This window comes from Carassius gibelio, chromosome A5 (assembly GCF_023724105.1).
Source record: "Carassius gibelio isolate Cgi1373 ecotype wild population from Czech Republic chromosome A5, carGib1.2-hapl.c, whole genome shotgun sequence".
Lineage (NCBI taxonomy): Eukaryota > Metazoa > Chordata > Actinopteri > Cypriniformes > Cyprinidae > Carassius > Carassius gibelio.
This window is the reverse complement of record NC_068375.1, coordinates 19,759,124-19,781,608: the sequence shown is the minus strand read 5'-3', so window position 1 is coordinate 19,781,608 and position 22,485 is coordinate 19,759,124. Positions and strand designations below refer to the sequence as shown.

General features: G+C 37.9%; 1 protein-coding gene across 7 annotated transcripts in view; it reads left to right on the top strand.

Moving 5' to 3' along the window:
* The window catches only part of LOC127999896 (KN motif and ankyrin repeat domain-containing protein 1), a 57,346-nt gene that overhangs the window by 32,052 nt on the left and 2,809 nt on the right, over positions 1-22,485 (top strand). For 2 of the 7 annotated variants that reach the window (XM_052592220.1, XM_052592219.1), the window contains exons 3-10: positions 1,455-1,583; positions 10,220-12,862; positions 14,639-14,794; positions 16,229-16,325; positions 16,882-17,073; positions 19,983-20,070; positions 21,571-21,790; positions 22,233-22,381. In XM_052592220.1, the coding sequence (XP_052448180.1) occupies positions 1,547-1,583; positions 10,220-12,862; positions 14,639-14,794; positions 16,229-16,325; positions 16,882-17,073; positions 19,983-20,070; positions 21,571-21,790; positions 22,233-22,381 (3,582 nt within the window). In that variant the 5' untranslated portion in view covers positions 1,455-1,546. Of the gene's footprint in view, positions 1-1,454; positions 1,584-7,981; positions 8,133-9,416; positions 9,750-10,219; positions 12,863-14,638; positions 14,795-16,228; positions 16,326-16,881; positions 17,074-19,982; positions 20,071-21,570; positions 21,791-22,232; positions 22,382-22,485 lie in introns of those variants that run through there. The other 5 variants (XM_052592226.1, XM_052592225.1, XM_052592221.1 and 2 more) reach the window with 5 other exon arrangements.

The following is a 22,485-nucleotide window of genomic DNA, read 5'->3' as shown; positions in this document are numbered from 1 at the left end:
CTGTGCTTGTTAATGGTGAAAAGTAAAAGTTTGTCCTATGTCTTCTATTCAAACAAATATCGAAACTTCACAGACATCAACCACATTTTGCTTGGGTATCTTTTGAAAAAGACATTGCACAACACTTCTAAGTGGTAGCCTCAGTTTGGATGTGAACTATGGCCATGCTGCATGTCTGCCAAAAAAAAAAAAAAAAAGATGTGTTGTTTTTGTTGTAGTTGTAATTTGTGAGTTTGTGGTTTTTTTGTGTGAGTTAGAGGAAATTCCATAACACATCCTGTATTTCACAATACTCAGGACTGGTCCAATCATAGTTTTTACTAGCTTCCCAAGTCTGTGTTCTTCAGAGAACATTGCAGACCTCCCACTGGTCCTTCTTCCTGCCGTTCTTCCACTAGGGGTTTATGAGACCCACCACTGTATCTGCTGTTCCTTCACAGCTCTGCTGTCTTTAGTATCTAAATTGTTTTTGATTTGAGGCTCATATTGAATGCTGAATTCAGCAAGACAGAGTTATACACTTCGTTTTTGACATTTACTGATGCTCAAACAGCTTCTCCTTCACACAAAATCAAGTATGGCACCACAATCAATATGAATCAATATTAATTTGATTCATTATGTTTGAGATGGATGCAGATTTTTTGCCCCTCTTTTTTGATCTTTATTTGGGCTTATTGTTTTTGAAGTTGGTCCCAGTGATAATTTAGAATGAGTGCGGTTTCATTTTAGAGCTCTGATAAGGTGATTGAGTGTGCAAACTTTTGGCCATAAAGCTACAGTAGCTTTGTCTGGGGCAACTCAAATGGAAAAAAAGTTATACAATTAGTAGTTCACCTAAAAGTTATCAAAATATGTCATAATTTATTTGCCCTCATGTTGTTTTTACGTGGAATGCAAATGGTGGATTTTTGAAGGACAACCTATCCACTCTTTTACAAATGAATGAAATCTAAAGAGGACTTGTGCTGTTAAGCTCTAAATGACAAAAAACATCATCAGAAGCATCATATAACATGCTAGTGCTCACGTACAAAGTATTTTGCAATTACACGATAGCTTTGTGTGAGCCTGAAATTTTAATGAGAAAATGATGACACGATTCTACTTTTTGAGTTAACAAACATTTCAACTAGGATTTGTCACAAGGTTTTGTCACAAGGTTATTTCTATATGCCCACCCTTTGAAGGTTAATGTTCTGTTTGTTGTTAAATATTAAATGACCTCAATGAATCTCATGTTTTGGTTAAACTGCCTGTAAGGTCATGCACACAAGTACAAAATTGCAGCATTAAGGTGCGTCATTAAGCTTAGGCCTCACCTATATCAGATCCGAGCCTATTATTTGTTTCACAAACTTCCCCTTGTTTTTCAGAGTGTGTGTTTGTGTATTTGTTTTTGTGGATCATGCATGTGCAATTGCGTCTGATATTTTGTGCTTTGTTTTGTCCAGTTTGCAGGTTGCATGGCAAGCTGATTTGATGCATGACATTTGCATTAGTGCATTCAGGCTCTCTGTGGGATTTCAACTGAGTGTCTGCAGCAATGGCCCAAACCATGCACGTTAACGGCAATGCCTCAGGTAATACACCTCCCTTTTAATTGGTCTGATTGTCTAATGATCTGTTCACTAACGAATCATCAGAGTGTTTACGCCTACAATTATTCTTAGTTAAAACTGAAGTGTGTGTATTTTTGGCACCGCTAAAGTCACCAAATGGAACTGCAAAATAGTAATTGCTGTCAAACAGGTTTCCCAAACACTGTCCCCACATCTTCTAAACAGTCCCACTCCAAAATCACACCATTATTTGAGCCAGTTGTTCTTTGTTGATTGTTGGGCTGCTTGCAATGCTCAAAAAAAAAAAAAAAACTAAGGAAATAGAGAAAGTTTTTTCAAAGTGGTCAAATGATGCGATTTCAATTTGTCCTTCCTCTATGGAGTGTTACAAGCTCTTGGTGCATACAGAAGATCTGTAAAGTTACAAAGACTAAAGTCTCAAATCCAAAGAGATATTCTTTATGAAAGCTAAGCTGCTTTGTTTGGCCTTCCAAAAGGCATAACTAGAAATAAGTGGTTAAGTTGTATTTACAGCACTGTTCTGGAAAAGTTCAACCCAAATGATGTGTGCAACGAAATTTTGCGGAGGAGAAGGACAATTTCCTGTTAGAGTTAGGCCTGTTGCAATAATCAATATTTCGACTTATCATGCCATATCTGTACATGACCTTAATAATTTTTGGTGATGCAATATCTCGCCCATTATATTCCCTTAAAAATTAATATCAACATGTTTTTTTACATTCTACTTGCACCTGTGTCTTTTGCACCTTCACGTACATAACATGTAATCATGAGATGCTAGTTCAAATGTAAAAAAAAAAATGCTTCTACACTGTAATAAACAAATCTCCATATTCATCGGGAAGAAGGAGGCGGGAACCGGCGCACAATCAAAAAGCATTTTAATATCCAAAAATAAACACAAAACAGCGCGTCAGCCCCTCACGGCGACTGACGCGCATAAACTAAAAGCAAACACATAAAGTAATGTCCCAGGCCTGGTCCTCTCTCGTCCTTCACGGTCGTCGCTCCCGTTTTATATCCTTCCATCTCCTACGTGGGACTCGATACTAGCGGTGGGGCTCAGGTGTAGCTCATCTCCAATCACTACACCTGGCCTCACTCCTCGTTCCCACGCCTCTCGGCCCCGCCCCACTCGCCACATACACAAAAAAAAGTTTCATCTACAGATATGATCTTGTTTATGGATCTGTGCCTTTGTGCATACGGACATCTAAATGCTAAGAAGTAATTGTGTTTTTCAGCAACAGTGTGCACCTTTAATATACAGAGAAAAGAAGGTCTGGGAAAAATCTGCAAACAGAAAAATGTCCATACAAGTTCTTTGTGCATTTTTGTTTTTTTGGATTTGTTACATTGCACTTTTTGTTAAATGTTTATTTACTATTTATTCAAGTTTAAGGTATCAAATATTTTGATAATTTCAGTGATCTAAATATTCTTTAAAATTAAAAGTTTGTTGTCATTTAGAAGTTTGTTGGCCCTTCTTACATTATTATTCTGTTGCATTATGATTATATATTCAGCGCCATAAATCTGTTTTTTTAAATGTCAATAATTTCGCTTATGTGGTGCTTCTGACTCCCAGTAAGTAAGCTTTCATATGTGAAGGATAAGGAGTTAACTGTTAGAGATTGTCGTTTTTTTTTTTTAACCTTAAACCACATAAATGCAGCCCACCAAATAACACAAAATAATGTTCTTCTTAGCAACGTCATATAACCTCTTTACCATAAAAAAATGAACACACTTCAGCTTTAATCAAGTGAAGACTTAGGTGAGCATTTGAACGTATATGAACTTTAATATAAATACATGGCTATATGAACAATAGATGCTTTTGTGTTTTGAGAGACTGAATCTATTGTATGATTTATGTCATGGTTTCTGTCTATGTATTCTGTTATCACATTAATTTCATGTTTAGAATGTACTGTATGTTTAAAGACTTTTCTGATTATTGGGCATTGTGTAAGGATACAAGTCCTGCAGGTCTAACACCGTACAGAAGTGTGACTCACATCATGCTGTGAAATATTGGTTGTCAGCCTTGTCGTGCTCGGAGCACACAACCACAACCACAACATCAACACATTCCACTCTGCATTCCTCCTGACAATAAAGTGAAAGAGCAACAACATAATAAGAACTGTTATGTCAATAACTTTTTATTTTGTGATTCAGTAGAAATTATTGATTTAATGGGTTTTGCTCCTTTTTTGGCCATTTAGTAAGCTTGTGTTGACAAAAGATAATTTTGATGATACTTTAAATGTCAAGCAGGCATGTTTTTGTTGTAGATTAGCGTCATCTTAATGAGACTAACACAGTATAGCTTCTTTCTTTTTCTTTGGCCATTTTGGTTGTCTGTGTCACTGATTCCTCACTTTTGATGTTTACACAATGAAATTCAGGTCAGTAACAGCCTAAAGCAGATTTTGTGTTGTCACAGCAAACTAAAGCCAGAGCACTTGGTCTTGAACCAGGCTGCCAAGCTGTGCCATTATGAAGTCTAGAGTGCTAGCTGATTAGCATGTCAACAATGAAAGGCTAATGGACGTGCTAAATCATTGGACACTAGTATTACGGCCACTTGATTACTGTTGAGTTACAATGGTCATCTCATACAAGTGATCTGGTTCCTCATTAACATTTAAACATCTTTATAGTTTGTTTAGTGACTGTCGGTAAAGTCAAGTTTTTATTCAGAACTACAGGGTACAATTTTTCAAAGCAAATTGCTGTATAAAAATAAAAGTTCTCTGCATTTAATTTACCACCTTTCCTTCTGATATTCTTGGTTCAGTTATACTATTAATATTGGCTGAATTAGCTTTAGTCTGGGATGTACTCCAGGTTTAGTTAATATTGAGTGCTCAATACTGAATTGGTTCACTTTTCTCTGGTTTCGCTATGTTATTTCATGGCAGGACTGTTCTTAGAGAAGCTTCTGTATCTGTTCCAGCATTGTTGTTGTCCTTGCTTAATGACTCTGTGTGTTTGTTAGTGTGGTCCTGAAAATGACCTGGTTTTCTGGGATAATTAAACTGGGAGGATGACGTGGTTTCCATGGGCCGTGTCAGGAAATACCAGGCCGGAGGGAGAAAAAGGGCCTCTGTTTTCTCTTCTGTGTGTGTTTGTGTATGTGTGTGTTTGAGAAAAGACTCTCAGAATGCTCAAAATGCTCAGACTAGTAGTGCTAGCCTGCTACAGTACTACTTGTCAAACTCCTGTCCCAGTAAGTGAGAAAAACTTATTATATTCAGTGCTGTAGGCATCTAAAGGTAGACTGAAGGAATCAGCATTAAGTAACACAGATTAATTGTTGTAGTTACTGAATCACTGAATGCATGTCAACTGTGTTTTGTGGTGTTGTTTTTTCTCTTCAGGATACTCTGTTAGTAATTATTTTATGTTAAAGATCATTTTTGAATGTTTTAATCTGAGGGTCTTGTACAAGTTTCTTTTTGTATCCACCAGGAAATATCAGTCCTATTCTATAGCACCAGTGCAGTAGGTAATGTTGTAACTTGCATTGTTAATGTACTGGACTGTTTAAAGCCACTGGTGTGGCTTTTAGTTTTTGCAGTGCTCTTGCCTGAAATGCCTTCTGAAAGGCATCAACATGTTCCAGGTGCATGTTTCAAAGATGACCAAAATATCCATGCTCACAAGTTCCAACTCGGGGTTACAGGATTCTTTTATCATAGTATTTACATAATGAACTGGAATTAGTCATATTTTCATTGTATATTTTCAACTATTTATAGCTTCAATGACACTTTTTATTCTTGCATGCAGCCAAAAAGTTCATAATGATCTTTTCATGATGGTCTTTATATGGTCTTTATTTACCTACCTTATAATGATATTAAAATTAAAATTTTCCTACATGTTTAGGTAAAAACAAATGCAAATGTTAATGTTTTCCTTCGGTCAAGGATAACTTGGGTGAAGGCCATTCCTGACAATCTGGACTGAAAGGCTTGACATTCAAATAGACGTTTATTTTCATTGCTAATATATTCAGCAGGTCCGTGCCAAAGTTGATCCTCCTGAACTCTGTGAGTGATCCACTGTGATTTCTTTGTGTTACACGAGGACTGAAAACATTGTCCTCAGGGGTTTGTAACTGATAATGAATATACTCTCATGAGTGTTGTATTGGAATAAGACCACTAGTGTAACAGGCAGAACCTAAAAGAGGTCAAAAAAAAAAAAAAATAACTAGAGATTTTAGATAAGAGTTTTGTTAAAACTTTTGGGTAACTCTTTAGTATAGGGACCAATTCCCACTATTAACTAGTAGCATATTGGCTGTTTATTAGTACTTCTAAAGCATATTTTTGGCATGACCATAATCTATATTCTTAATCCTACCAAATACCTAAACTTAACAACTACCTTACTAACTATTAATAAGCAGTCATTAAGAGTTTATTGGGGGAAAGGTGATCATTAATAGTTAGTTAATACTGAGAACCGGACCTTACAATAAAGTGTGACCAATTTTTGCAAGGCAGCATGTTGTCTGGTGACAGTGTAATGCTGATCGCTCAGCGGCTTATGAATTCCCAACTAAATGATGGATGCAGTGTTGCCAAATTATGCTACTTTAACAATGTTGCCGTGGGTTGTTTTTCATGTCTGCTGGTTGAAGCAACCTCAGTTTAGCTCCTGAAATGTGAATTTTAGCAGGAGAACCCCACCAAAAACGTATATTTAACGTTGCACTGGGCACATTGCTGGTTCCACTGGGCGTGCTGTCATGGAATGTCAAAATTTAATTGGCTAATGAGTCTGTCACTAATACTCGGTACAAATCAGATTCTACGTCTTTAAACAAAAGGGAAGCACTATCTGTAGTGCTGGCCCTGTTTTTATACAGTCTATGTGCTGGCCACAGACTTTTTTTTTTAATGTAGGATATTCCAGATCAACCTCATCAAAACTAATTATAGGCCATTTTGTGGACATTAAACAAATGAAAATTATACCTAGATAATGATAATAATAAAAACATTGTTTACATAATTTTATTTTTTATAGGGCAAGCAGAGAAGGCCCCACTGGCCCTGACGGCCAACCACTGATAAAAGAAGAATAAGGCTACCCCTTGTTTCACATTTTAGAAATATTTCCATATTCAAACCATTTTCCCCTCTACCAAATCAGATGAAATTTTTGAATTTTTTAAATGGTCTAGACAGATTTGACAGTCATTAAATCACTCCTAATGTGGGCTGAATATACTTAATATTTTTTTCTTCAAATCGACATAATCATCTGTCATTATTGTTTGAACAATAAAGCTTCCTGTAGATTTCGCAGTATTCCACACCACTTAGAAACACTGTTTACATGGAGTCTCTTTCTGCTCATTTTGCACTCAATACAGGAGTGCACTACCACACATTTTAAATTCACACAGGTGGAGTGTGAATATTTGTCTTTGATATATTCTGGAAGTACTGTCTAAGTTTGGCTTTTTTATTATTATTATTATTTTTTTTTTTACTTGCTGTCAGATGGTTGTTGAACTTTAGACCAGCTTAGCTCGTACCGTTCAAAGTGCTTTCCAACACAGAGTAAGTTTGCTTCAATACGTTGCCTGTAGCATAAACTATTTTGATCTGAACATCCTCAGGGCTGTTTTTGTGTCTGATGGTGGGTAGTGTAATTCTAGACTGCTGAAAGAGAGTGTGGGTGGATTATTCTTGGAGCCGCTTCTCACACTGCTTTCATTTGTTCCCCCTTGCTTCTCGCTTGCCCCTTTAGTGTTCCAGTTTACAATCCCCCTCCTCCCCAGTGAGGTCAGCACTCAGCTGCCCAAGTGTCTGTTCTTCGTACCAGACAAGCCTGTCTCCCTCTCCATGACATTGCTTTTGTGCTCCTGCTATAGTCAGTAAAGCTAGCCGGTGTGTTGAACAAGCTAGAAATCGTTGCAGTGTCATTACAGTAAAAGAGGTTTTGTCAGTGATGTTGAATTATTGTTGCATGGTTAAAGATTTAAGCTTTTTAGTTTAGTTGGAGTATTTAAAAATATTTAGTTCTTTCTGCTAACATTGTAATTTGTGCAAATTTTCTTGTAATTAAATTTATTGAAATTTCTATGTCACAATATATTGGTATTTTGAACATAGTTCACATTAAGGAGCAGCAAAAGCTTAAATTAACCTTGTATTAGGCCTATGTGTCTGCTGAGTTTAAGATCCTTGATGACAAAGACATGCCTGGGAAGAGTGCTTAGAAAGGACCACTGTTTGAAGGGGTTACAAAGTGTTTAAGGAGCACTTTGAAAGAGGCACGACAGATGAAACCGTGCAAGTACTGCAGGATTGGTGGAGGCATTTAGCCTATCACAGGCTGTGCTGAGCTAGGCTAAGTTTACACCAGTAGTGGAATTTTTTCCCCTTATGGAGTGAAGGTTGAGAAAGTGCTCAGTGAGTGAGGAGAGGCAGCCTGCAGCTTGTTCATGTTACAAAACTCTATTACGACTTGTAAAGGAACAGGCGCCGCTGCATGAGGACTGCTGTTTGACTTGGGGTAAGTGATGCTTGAACAATGACGGATTAGGTTGCCTTAACCTTCTCAAAACCCCTTTCAGTTAAGTCGTTATAAGGGACACGGAAAAGGCAGTGTTACATGGTCTAGTAAGCTTTCTTGCATTTTACATATTTCCTTAAAATGTTCAAAGAAAATGTGTTTAATGGTTTGTTGAATGCTCTTAATCTACTGTGTCTGTACTCTAAATCATCAAAAAGTGTGCTGGCATCTAGAGAGAGAATCTGTCTAAATGACAGGAGGAATTCTCTATCTGGTGAGGAATTTGGACTGTGATATAAGCTCTGCTGATGGATATTCATTGGCTTCTAGCTGAAAAGAAACCATTAACGTTTTTGCCTCTCTGTGAAAGCATTTCTTGTCTACATGGTAGTGAGTGAGTAAATGTTTAAGGTATTGCAAGTTGCATTGGACCAAATCTTTGATCTTTGGGTAGAAATAAATATTTCCTCTCCTTGTTTTCTCTTAACACCACCCCCAGTTACCCTCCCCTTGCAAATGCTCAGCAAACAAATGGAGTTTGTTTTGACATGAAGTTGTGTAGAATACAACATTTTTACAATCTGGTGTTGCAAATGGATAGATGGAAAGTTCAGTTTCTGTTAGTAAATGTTTTACTCTTCTTGGAAAAATCTTATGATGTAAAAAATAATGTATGGTGTACATGTAAAGGGGTGTTGTAATGACTGACTAACACTGTTATGATTACTGGGTATGACAGTTGTGATCACACCGTTATCACACCTTGGGGCTTGCAACCACAGGAGTGACAATATTGCCGCGTTTCCACCTCAGGAACTTCCCCCAGGAACCAGGGACTTTGGCCTGGTACTTGGCCTGTTTCCACCGCAGGAACCAGGAACTACACAAAGTTCCGGGTAAAAAAAAAATGCCCCTCAGAAAGTCCCTGCTGGTGAGGTGGTACTTTTTCAAAGTTCTGGAACTTTCGACTTGGGCTAGACCTCACCTCGGCTAGACCTTCTGATATGTGCCACTGGCTCTGATGTCACTTTAGTGGTTAAACATAAAATATCATTAGTTTTGGGTAAATCTAACAGGTTTTCTTTGGTCTGTATTCAATTTATCTATATGTTCAAATGAAAATACAAGGCAAATTTATATAATATTTTGTTTCATTGTAATGGCTGTATATATACACATATCACTGAACTAAGTACATTTCTGCAGCTGTTATTATGTTTAAATGAAAAACAAAAGGAGGCAGTGGTATTTGATATTCTATTTCGTTTTATTGTAAATATACAGAGAGGAAAATTGCAGTAGCCATGGTCAGCTGACTGAAGTTATCAAGTACCCTGCTCTTTGCAGAATCACTGGATTTGCGTCATCGCGGACATCACACTCCCGAGTCGAATGCACAAAGTCTGAACTATCGAGGATGCATGTCCAAAATCTGCGTACTTTGTATTGAGAAACGCTCGCAGACCTACATCACCAGTCTATTTGCCTAATCTTCCTGGTACTTTACACCGAGGTGGAAACGCAGAAAGCAACAGGTCTGGGGGGAAAAAAGTTCCTGGGGAAATAGTTCCTGGTACAAATGTTCCGGGTAATTTCGGTGGAAACGCGGCATTTTTGGTAAGAGACCTACTGTACGTACTGTTTAGGTCTTAATGTAACAGGGACTATAGAACCATTCTGTCCAAAAGAGAATTTATTTATTTTTAAGTTTTTAGACTAGCTGGCTGTTTTAATCATTCATTTGGTGTTACCAACTGTAAGGTCTTAATGTAACAGGGACTGTAAAACCATTCTGTCAAAAAGAGAATTTATTTATTTTTAAGTTTTTAGACTAGCTGGCTGTTTTAATCTATTCATTTGTTGTTGTTATTTTATTACTTTGACTTAAAGTAATTATTTTGGGATCTTTGGAATCTCAAAAAAGTTTATGGTGCTACAAAGCTTTGAAAAATGTAATATATTTTAAGGACTGATTGTACATTTTCTTCTCTGACATTGTTTTGGATATTTTAAAGAAATAATTGAATAAATTGTAGAGTGATTAGATAACTTGTTCTACTAATTTAACTTTTTATTGTTTTTTTCAGAAAAAGATAATGATGAGAAGGACCCGTACTGTTTGGAAACCCCGTATGGTTATCAGCTAGACCTGGACTTTCTTAAGTATGTGGATGACATTGAGAGGGGCAACACCATCAAGAAGCTAAACATCCAAAGGAAGCTAAAAGTGTTCAAGTCTGTGCCTCCTCCTCAGAGCAGCTGCAGTGGCCAGGCTGAGTGGACTTCAACAGACTCCTTATCCTCCTCTAACAGTGATGAGAGCAAACAGTTGCCCGTCTACTTTATGCCTCAGAACCAGGTAGCCCCCCCTGGCCATACTGCCCAAGTCCATGAAGCTCCCCAAGCCTTTGTGAATGTCCCTGAGACAAAGCAGCTGCTGCTTCCACCTTCTCCCCGCCTTCTTCGCCATAACCCACAGGTGGAGAAAACACTGATGGAGACCCGAAGGCGACTGGAACAGGAACGGCTCCTGATACATCCTACAGTCAATGAGCCACCTCGTCGGCGACTAGCCAGTTTTGGAGGAATGGGTTCTTCCAGTTCCCTGTCCTCTTACAGTGGCTCCTATGGACCAAGCCAGGTTTCACCCAGCTCACATTCTTTTCAACATAATGGACATCAAGGCAATGGCGAGTACAACCCCTACTTCACATCCTCTATGGGCAGTTCGATCCACCACAGTCCCCTCAGCTCAGGCATGGCCACTCCAGTGACCAATGTTAGTCCCCTGCACCTCCAGTACATCCGAGAACAGATGGTAGTGGCTCTGAAGAGACTAAAAGAGCTGGAGGAGCAGGTGAAGACCATCCCAATCCTTCAAGTCAAGATCTCAGTCTTGCAAGAAGAAAAAAGGCAACTAGTGTCCCAGATGAAGAACTCCAAGGTAGCGGGGCAAAGTCTAGGTGAAGGCTTCAGGAAGCGCTCCTATAGTGTTGGCAGTGCTGACCAGTGTGAGCCACTGACCCAGCTCAGGATAGGCACTGAACTCCACATTGAGGAGATGGAGAACACTGAGTCGAACAGTCAAAGGCTACAAGAGTTCAGGCAACTGACAGCTGAAGTGGAGGCTTTGGAGAGGAACTTGCAGGATAATGGGGAGAAAAGGAAGCACAGCTTACACCAAACAGAGGAAAGAACAAACCAAAACGTCCAGTGGTGTAGACGTGAGAGCAAGTCCATTGGTGTCGGAGCTGATGAGAACATGAACAATGTGGTTGTATATCGGAGGTCACCTGGGAAAAACAGAGATGTGGCTGTGGGAACAGAGCAGGAGTTGAGGAGCACAGGAGTTGGTGTGACTGAAGCCATGCTAGGTTTGAGTAGTGAAGTAGAAGCTGAAATGGAGATGCAACACCAGACCATTGAAGCCCTGAAAGAAAAGATCTACAGACTGGAGGTTCAACTTAAGGAGACCACCCACCAAATGGAAATGGGAAAGCTAAAGCTTCAGCTTCAAGAGGCTGGATCAAGAAAAAAGGCAGACAAGTGTATGATGGAAAGGCCCGAGATGTACAGCACTTCAGTGGAGGCCAGAGTGTCCACACAGAGCCAAGGTGTGGGCAACCATGTTGAATTTAGCAATGCAAGCACAAATCATATCCAACAAATGAATTCAGTTGGCATTATTTGCAGACCAGAGGCATGGCATGTTTCAGTGGGTCCGGAGTTGCCAATGGAGCAGTGGGTTGTACAAGAACGTGTTGTGGTTAAGGATCAGTGTGTTGGGAGGCAGGTTGTGATGTGCAGCCAGGGTGTGGGAATGGAATTAAGTCTATATGAAATGGGGATCAACACTGAATTAACGGCCGAAGGTTTAGGACTTTGCAAAATCCAGGCTGAGCAAGCTAAGGAGTTCAGGTCTATTGGATGTGGAGATTGTTCAGTGGATGTAATGGTCAGACCCATCAAGGAGATGGCAACCCAGAGCACAGCAACAGATGAAGTTCAGAGAAATGACTTTGGAGTCATGGTCTTACCCATGTGTGCCTCACAGTACACAAACACAGAAACTGAGACAATAGGCAAGTTAACCAATACAGACAAGGTAGTTCTTACGGATTCCTGTACCAGTACAATGCCATACTCAAAAGACAAACAAGTTAGCACCGTACCAGTGGAGACTCGAACAATTGCCATTGGTGATGGTCTTGTAAAAGATGTGCTGGCCACATTAAAAACTCGCTCAGTTTCAATAGGTACTACAGCATCTGAAGAAGGTACGCATGACAAGTCGCCATTTTGCAAAACCAAAGAGATTGGGGTTGGCCTCACAGATATACATGAGAACTTTTTAGTCGGTCAGAAGACGAGGAACATTGCATGTGGCCCTTCTCAGTCTCCGACCCCAATCCAAGTTGAGAGTTTTCCTGTGGGATCAATCCTATCAGCAGCACCCATCCACTCACAGACTGGGGCAGATGTTGGACTTGATCACTACATAGAGAGAGTGCAGAAGCTTTTGCAGGAACAGCAGATGTTGCTTGCTCAGAACTACAGTGAGCTGGCAGATGCATTCGGCCCACCTCAACAATCTCAGTTTAGCTCCATCAACAGTGAGCTGGTTACTACTTTATCATCCATCAATTCGGTTATGAAGTATGGAAGTAGTGAGGAACTCTCCAATATGGATCTTCTGAGGCAGAAGGAGGACACAGACCACACTGTGAAAGGTTAGTTGCAGTTTGATTTATCCTACATGCTCAATGTTTTTGTGAGGCCACTGCTGATTTTTTTTTTGTTACAAAGACCTCATTAATCTGGTCTAGTTCTAGTCAGTATAAATGAATTGTTGTGAAATATTTGTTATAATTACTAGGGATGCACGATAATATCGGCACAACATCGGTATCGGCCGATAAAAGCTTAAAATGACCATCATCGGTATCGGCCGATATGACTATTTCTGCCGATGAGCCAAACCGATATTCTCCAAGTGAAATAATTGACCTGTTTTTCAGATGTGAATGTCTGTCTTCATTTGTAAAATAAAACATTTTTGGTAGAATCACTACAGAAGAGATACATGGATTTCTCTTCAGTAAAATTGAAGTTTAAATATATCAGTATATATTTGTATATATATCGATATCGGTATCGGCATCGGCCAAAATTATTTTGAAAATATTGGCTAATAGAATATCGGCCAAAATCCAATATCGTGCATCCCTAATAATTACCATATGTGCAATATTTCACATGAATCAAAACTGAATGAACCAAAGAACATACATGAAGAAGAAGAGAAATACCATTAGCATAAAGCATTTCTGTGCTCCAAGTTGATATGTTTAAACTCTGGCCTCATTTTCCTGCTGATTATAGTGAGGAATAGGGATGAGACAAAAGGGTACATGGTGCATTTGCGTCTGTAATGATCCCTGACATGATTTGACAGGGCAAAGTTTACTCTGACCCTGAAAAAAACATGGGGGCTTTGGATATAATCCAACAATGATCTCATCTCTTTTGGAAGGCAGCAGCTTGTGCTAACTGGCTAGTTGTTGTTGTCTTTGCTGATGCTGATTCATAGGTCCTCAGTGTTATGTAATGGAAAGAAGATTTGTGTAAAGACATTCTCTTTCTGTAGGACCAGACTCAGGGAGCGTCTAAAGTATAATTAAGTATTATTTCCAGGAAGATTTAAAATCAGAAGAATCTAGAAGTTCTTAGTTCAGTGGTTTCATATTTCTGTGTCATCTTTTCTTTAGAAATACCAGGCTTTAAGCACAAGTCTTTATGGAATGCTCTGAAGTTATACAGAAAATAACAGTTGATCCAGAAAGTTTCAGAAAGGGAATCGAGAAAGTTTTTTCTTTTTTACATGCAAACCAGAGGATTATGGCCAATGGTCAGTCAAAAGTGCTGCCAAGATTTTATTGTTTCCATGTCTGCTGTGTTCTTTTAAATTATGGAAAAAATTCATACCATAATCATTGCACATACTATCTTAATCTTTGAGAGAATGTGTAAGTACACTATTCTGGTTGCATGTTGTCCAAAGTCTGATTTGCAAGGCCACTATAGGTGGCATCCCACAAGTCTAAATATAAGCAGCTACTATACAAAAATGTAGTATTATTTTTGTCTGCTGCTGTGTATTTTTTTTAGGCCTTTAGCTTTATCAGTTGCTTTTATACAACTGGAAGTGTTTTTTTTTTTTTTTTCGTTAAGTTGTTTTGGCCATTCATGTTAAAAAATATATTTTAAGCTCTGCAAGGATGAATTTCAGATTTTCAAGATACAAACAACAAAACAGTTTCCTGATATTGTTGTTCCTTATCACATGGATCAATAAAATAACATTAAAACAAAAAATAATCATTTTACTTTCATTTTAAGATTTGATTGTGCTGAGGTATAAATAAATGTTGTTTTAAAGAAATCAATTATTGTACTTCATGTCAGCGTTTTTTCTTTTTCTGTCTCTTCTCATCCTATTTATCCAGAAACACAGATGGTCGGTGCAGTTCGTTCCCACTCGAATAGTTTGAGCTGGGCAGAGGTCACACAGATAGAAAATGTTTGTATTAATGATGCACATGAACATGGTACAGCAACACAGAAAAGCCGCATGGACCAGCAGATGTCCACAGCGTTGCATGGTATGCCCATTTCTGTCACTAAACAAGAGAGATGTATAATATGAAATGGTACATATATTTTTGCAGATACAGTCAGTTGTAGTTGACAGTCATTGTGTTGATTTAAAGTTCTTGCTGCCAAGATCCTGCTGTTTGTCCATGTGTGCTGTCAACTGATTCAGCTCTTAGATAAAGCAGGATATGTGCTCAGGTATTCTCAACATCAGACATTCTTCTGCAGAAATGTTTTTATTACATTACTACCTTTGGCTCATTGCAATGAAAGACCATCTGATATTAAGAAGAATATCTAGAGACTAGAATTCAGATTCATACTAAAATCATGGCATATATTATCTTAAACTTTAAGAGAATCAGAAAATGCACCATTCTAAATGTATGTAATCTTAAATTGTGCTTTTTCAAGCTACTTTGTTTTGGCAGGAGCTATATTATAATGTCTTGGAGGTATAATTGGAGAGTAAATAATTATGTACAGTATCATACCTATAAAAACCATAGTTGATTAGCTATAGCAAGGCCTCTATCAGTGGTTAAAACAATCAGTTTGCAAGTTGTTTGCTTTTATACAGCTGAAATATATATCTTTTTTAATGCAGTCACAGTCAGTTGTAGTTGAAATTGTTGTGTTGTGAAAGTGTCGATTTGACGTGCTGAAAGAAGCCACTTCTTCATGTTGAACTTCCCTTGATGGATGGCTTTTTCGATGAAACAACCCTTGTGTTGACTGTCTCAGGAGAGCATGTAACAGATTCAAGACGCATAGTTCCCTCTCACCTGTCAAAATAAAGCAAACTTGTTTAATGAGTACCTTCACTGCATACAATGTTAAAGTCACAGACAGAGGGAGTGTGTCCATGTGAAGGGTATGTTCTGTCAGTTCTCAGAACTGTTCTTTTTTCAGACTTTGTGGAGAGGGGCGGCGATCCTCTTCATTATTTGGCAGAGCAAAGCCTGCACTTAACATGTTTGCCATAGCTTTAGGCTGTGGGATGTGTTTCTTTTGCTTCACATAGTTTTTTTCCCCACCTAAAACTTTATTTTAAACTATCAGTGCTTGATTATTCTTTCTTCTCTTGAAAATGACAACCAGGGTTGGACATTGTACCATGTCTGTCAGATTTGGAAATGTAGCCAGCTCCAGCTTATGGTCTTGATTAGATGTTGCTGGCTAATGTAAATACAGCTTGTTTATTTCCCATAACGGCAATACTACTGAATATCATAATAAATCAGTTCGTCAGCTTTTTGGTAGGTTGTCAACATTTTTCTCAGCATTTGTGGTGGAGAAAAAATATTACTTTAAAAAGCTTTTTAAAAATATGCATGACCACTGTTTATACCTGGAATAATATTTCATTTAAAACGTAAATATTTTGGCTCCACTTCAGTGATATAAAACTAATTGATTGCCTGCATCTTTTTTTCTATCAGGCAGTCAGAACACCCTGAAGTCCATCATGAAGAAAGACGGTCATCAGGGACCTAATGGCACAAAAAAGAACTTGCAGTTTGTTGGTGTAAATGGAGGGTAGGTTCGCTCTCTCAATATGAGGAGAAGAGACCTTTATTATGGAAGAAGTCTCTTCTCTCTCAGCTGATGTTGGTCGTAAGGGATATAGTCAGCTGGTCATTATTGACCCCCCCACCCAAAAAAACCCTGATGCTTTCCATTGCCAAACTTATTAACCGAATACCATGAAATATTAGTTTGAAAATCTGGGTTTAAATTATTTTATTATTTTAGTTGTAGTTTATAATAAGCTGCATCTATATTACAATATATAATATATACTTTTTATAATAATATACTTTTTTCTATGGACTATTTAGCTTATCTATTTAATTGTTAATTTTTACTGAACTAGCTTACTTTTTTTATTTAAAAACAGTAAGGTATTCTAACTAAAGAGAGCACTGAGTTATATGACACATGAAAGTAGCAATTGTATGTTGCCTTGAAGAACTATGAAATAGTCATTTTACAAAATCAGTGTCAGCAGTTGAACACTCAGTCAAGTATTCCAGAATGCATGTAAATATGCAATTATTCAACTATGTGCAAAATCTGTGCTTTCAATGTCTAGTTATGAGACGACATCGAGTGACGATTCCAGCTCAGAAGAGAGCAGCTCCTCTGGGTCAGAGGATGAAGAGGAGGACAAAGACGAAACAAAGATGGTGAATGTGAGAGAGAGGAGGAAAGAAGAATTCAGAAATAATGAAGCAGTGGATGAAGACAGAGACACAGAAGATTTAGGCCTAGACAAAAGGCAGAGGCAAGTATTGCCAGTTACTCTAAGATCCAGATTTAACAAGTGATTCATAGTTCAAGAGTCTCTTGCATCTGAAAGGGAATGTAAGGTATTTGGATGTTATTTCTGCAATTTTTAAAAGTTAAAAGTAGACTGTTTGGAGGCATGAATAAAACCTCAGATCTGTATAATCATATCAGGTAAGAATCCTGTATGCAAAGCCTGACATGAGTTATGAGAAAGAGTACTAAAGTACTACCCTTCATAATCTTAAAGAAGTCCTCTTTTCACCTGAAATTAATATTATTTTATATCTGGATAGTATCTGGATTCCAGAATCCTCTGACCTACCCAAGACTGGTTTCCACTTGTGATCCAAAAACTTGTTTATATGCAGGGTTCTTTGTCCGATGCTGGTCAGAACTCTGAAAGTCTCATGCATTTATTTATATATATATATATATATATATATATATATATATATATATTAGTGCTGTCAATCGATTAAAAAAAATTAACTAATTAATCGCACAATTTTTTGCGATTAATCGCAATTAAAAGACTGAAACTTTTGGGATATGTAAATGCAAAATGTAAATAATTAATGTAAACTCAAGACAAAGAAACTATTTAAATTCAAAATATGATTGTTTATTGGAATTTTTGTTTAACTTGTAACACAGATTTTCTCATGTAAACAACATACCTGCAATAAACCATCAATATCCTCCAAATTAACTGTTGGCTTGAAAGCCATATTTATTACAGAAATAAAAACACAGGCATGTAAGTACCATTTGAATTTCAAAACAATCAATGCCAATAAAAAACAAAAATGATTTCCATGTTGAATTCTAAGTGGACTGCAAAAAAATTCCAAAGTATAGTCATTGCCAGTGCTTTAAGTGGGCCTGTACGCACCGGTACTCAGTACCGCCACTTCCAAATATAGCTCTTGAGCGTACCGCCACCTCTCCGTGCGCCCAGAACGTGCTTGTAGCGTACCGGTACTCTCATTTGGACATCTGCTTTAATAGAGGTTTTAATCTTTTACCTGCACTTCCGATTTTCAGAGCGCCCTTCACAATGCAAGCTTCCTAATTCATCCCACCCAGAGCAGAAACTCCATTACCCATTCACCCTTAAGTTATACAATAGCGCATGTGTCGCTTTTCCTGCTGTTAAGTGTCAACAACTCAACGTGGCCGGAGAAGGTGTGTGAAACTCGTTGTGAGTTACACTAAAGCAAAATCTTGAGTATTTATTGTCTGATAAACATTAAAAACTGTCTGCGGAGGTTGAGTCGTCCTGCAGCCCCCGCTGGCTGCTCATTGGCTGCAGCATCTTTTTTCTAAGTTCTAAAAAAAATACCGTAGACGGCAAGGCACAAATTTAGATATTCATTTATCTAATTAATCTATAGCCTATGCACAAAGACAATATGATCTTTTTGTTCCCTTTTTGTTTTAAAGCTTGATGAAGAGAGAGAGCGCAAGTTGCTGCAGCTGCGAGGAGGACAGTGATGCACGCGTACAGGAGATTGACAGTTCGCGGCACTGTGTACAAAAAATACTCCGCTACACAATTATTTCGTCATTTTCGTTTAAGCTTATTAACGTTAGCGTTACAGAAAGGTCTGATTTACGCACCTTTACAGTCATTGTTTTTTTTTTTTTTTTAAACAATGACATTTGAGTTCATGATTTTAATGTTGCTGTTTCTTGTGGCAGACTAAATGAAGAGTAATGTTTCTTGTGGCAGACTGAAGAGTAATCCGGCAGAGTTTTATACTGAAACTTTCCGTCTAAAAGTCCTTCCTTGGTCTTATCCATATTTCTTTGCACGTTGAACACACATAGGCCACAACTGGAAATAAAAAAAAAATACAACCGCGTTAATTGCGTTATTTTTTTTTTAACGCGTTAAATATTTCAAATTAATCGAATGCGTTAACGCGCTAATTTTGACAGCACTAATATATATATATATATATATATATATATATATATATATATATATATATATATATATATATATATATATATTTATATAGTCAGTCATATGTTCTTAGTGTAAGCTATGTTTAACTATCAGAAAAAAAACGTTTTTTTATATTTTTACATTGTAATGTAATAAATACAGTATTCTAATTATTAAATCCATAAGAAACAATTAATCAAATAAATATTTATTCAGCTTTCGGATGATATATAAATCTCAATCCATGGTCACACATTTCATTGTTCAGCTATTCTTTTAATAATTAAATGTAACTATCTTTTGATTGTTTTGGATCATCGGTTATCAAAGCTCTGTTATTATTGGTCACAGACTCTGAGATTTACTTCAAATTTAACCAAGCTGATTACTCACTAAAAACTCCCACAGATCAAGTTTTCAGCCCATTTAAGTCTTATTTTCACGTAAAAATGTGGTAACATCTAAGTGTGTGAGTTGTTGACTTATTTTTTTAATTTGTCTTCCCATTAGCACCATTATATTATTCATTCAGACTGATTCGCAAACGCAGAACATGCACGAACACAAGAGACGGGATTTATTGAGTGAACCAATCACAGCTGAGCATAACTAGTCATATCCAATCATATCACAATGATGATTTTCTCTCATGTGACTTTCCCCCATTCATTCTCAATCACCCCCATAATGACCCACGGCACACTAAGGGGTCTCTGTTTTAAGTGAAAGGGATGAAGGGAGGCAAGCCTCCGCTGTAACTTAACCTGCGGTTGTCACTGTTGGACAGTGTTACTTCATAAAAACAAATGATTTTATACTTTTATGTCATATTTAGTAATATTTGCATCATTTACTTTCTGTAGTATTGACCATTTTCTCAATCAATTTTGAGGAGACACTGCCTCTCTTGCCTCCTCGGAGGAAACTTATTTATTTATTTTTGTTCTTCCCAGGTATGAGTTGAATGAGAAGATGCTCTCTGCATGCAACGTGCTGAAATCCCACCTCAACGACCCCAAGACTTTATCTAGTAAAGATTTGGTAAGTTTTAGCTGTGTCTAAACCCTCAGTCCACACACACACACACACACACACACACACACACATATCTGTGCTTCCAGATTATTAAAATTATTTGGTGAAATCCTCTCTTTTTCTAAAGCTTTTAATGGTTCTTCCTTAGTTAGCAGTCATGCCAAACAAACAAGCGATTCAAAGCAAATTGCCGTTTTAGGGCCAGATTTACTAAATAAAGCGCTAATGCGAGTGGAAATTTATGCGGGTGATTTACTGACAATGCACAAATTAAAGAACACAGACGCAGCCAGATCATTTCCATAATGTCCAACACAATCTACCAAGAAGAGTGTTAAATAATGGCGAAAATCAGTAATTTCACGAGCACAAACGTTACTAAATTGTGTTGCATGATTCATTTTAATTCTATCTTCCCATAAATTTTGCGACTGAAAAGGAAACCCCTAAAAATGCATTTTCAATAAGTTCAGGTGCAAAAATAACGGTGTTCATGCTCTTACAACACATCTGACAGTAAATCCTGACAGTACTATTTTAACGCCAAAAGACCATTTGCTCTGGCACAAGCTGTTAGTTAATCAGGCCCTTGGATGTTTCTTTAAAGGAGTAGTTCACTTCCAGAAGAAAAATGTACAGTTAATGTACTCACCCCTTTGTCATCTAAGATGTTCATGTTTTTCTTTCTTCAGTCGTAAAGAATTAGTTTTTTGAGTAAAACATTTTAGGATTTCTGTCCATATAATGGACTTTAATGGTGCCACTGAGTTTGAACTTCCGAAATGCAGTTTAAATACAGCTTCAAAGGGCTCTAAATGATCCCAGCGGAGGAAGAAGGGTCTTATCTAGCAAAACGATCGGTTATTTTCTAAAAAAAAAAAAAAACATTTAACATTCTATACATTTTAACCTCAAACGCTCATCTTGTCTAGCTCTGTGTGAACTGTTTTTTTCCGGTTCTTGACAGTTGACCCACGTCTCATTTTCTAATCAACCTAAATTGTCCTACCTCTCTGTTTAACCCTTGTTTTTTTTTTTTTTTGCATTTGACCTTTTTTGCATGTTCACTTTGTAAACACTGGGTCAGTACTTTTGCAGCGATTTTGGAAGTGAACTACTCCTATAAGCTGTGCTTTACCTGAAATGGGAAGGATATTGGCTCCTTTGTGTGTGTAAAGGAATGTTGGATCAACACTTGTTTCTGCTGACCCAGGCCCAGCTGTGTGCTGACTGGGCTACTGTTAAATCAAAGCTGCATTTGTCCTGAATTTCTGAAAAGCTGCATCTGATAATTGAATGTAATTTAGACTAATTAGGATCATTATGTAACAAGATCCTGGATGTTTCTCTTTGTTTTGCTTCTGTTTACAAATTTTAAGTTTTGAGTTTAAGGTTCCTTCCATGTTATAGGCAGGGAGTGTTACTAAACAAATAGCACAATTTATGTGTAAATCTTCTAGAATACATACTGATCTTGATCATATTTATCATTTTGTGTCATTCCAGAGGTCATGTGTGAACACGGTGCAGCACGAGTGGTTCCGAGTGTCCAGTCAGAAGACTGCCGTAGCGGAGATGGTGGAGGACTACCTGAATGCTTTCAGAGGTGTCTCCCCTGCCCTGCTGCAGCACATCGTAAACATGGCAGATGGCAATGGCAACACTGCCCTCCATTACAGTGTATCCCATTCCAACTTCCACATTGTGAAGAAGCTGCTGGATGCTGGTGAATATTTGACTTGCATTCAACATTTCCACATTTCTTACAACCAGCTCTTTAGCACAGTGGTGATGGACAAATGTGTATGCGCATGTTGATGTTGCTGGGGACCTATAAGCATGTCACATTATCCGATGTGATCAGATCAAAAAAAAAAACTATAATAAAATAAAAGCCCTTCATCCCTATGCCTTTCTGCTCCTCTACTATCTGACTCTTTTGGTGCGGACCCCATTTTCTCAGTTGTCTTTGCCTTTGCCCCATTGCCAGTCAATGAATCCCTGCTTTGGTCCTTCTCTTCTTCTACAACCCATGACTCTCCGTCTGAATAACCTGCATGTCCCCTCTCTTAAGTTCAAACAACAGACGGCCACCTTCCAAATGCATTTACTACAAGTGTGGGCTCAGTGGTCTCTCTGATTCCCTTGTTCTCTCTGTTTCATCACAGATGCCTGCAATGTCAATCAGCAGAATAAAGCGGGCTATACTCCCATCATGCTAGCAGCGCTCGCTGCTGTGGAGGCCCCGAAGGACATGAGGGTGGTTGAAGAGCTGTTCAGCAAAGGAGATGTCAATGCAAAAGCCAGCCAGGTTAGTGTAAGTGAAGCACTTGAGCATTGCTTTAACACATGAAAAGTATATATTTATTATTAGTAAATATTTGTTCATATATTGAAGATTCAGTAATGGCAATACCTGAC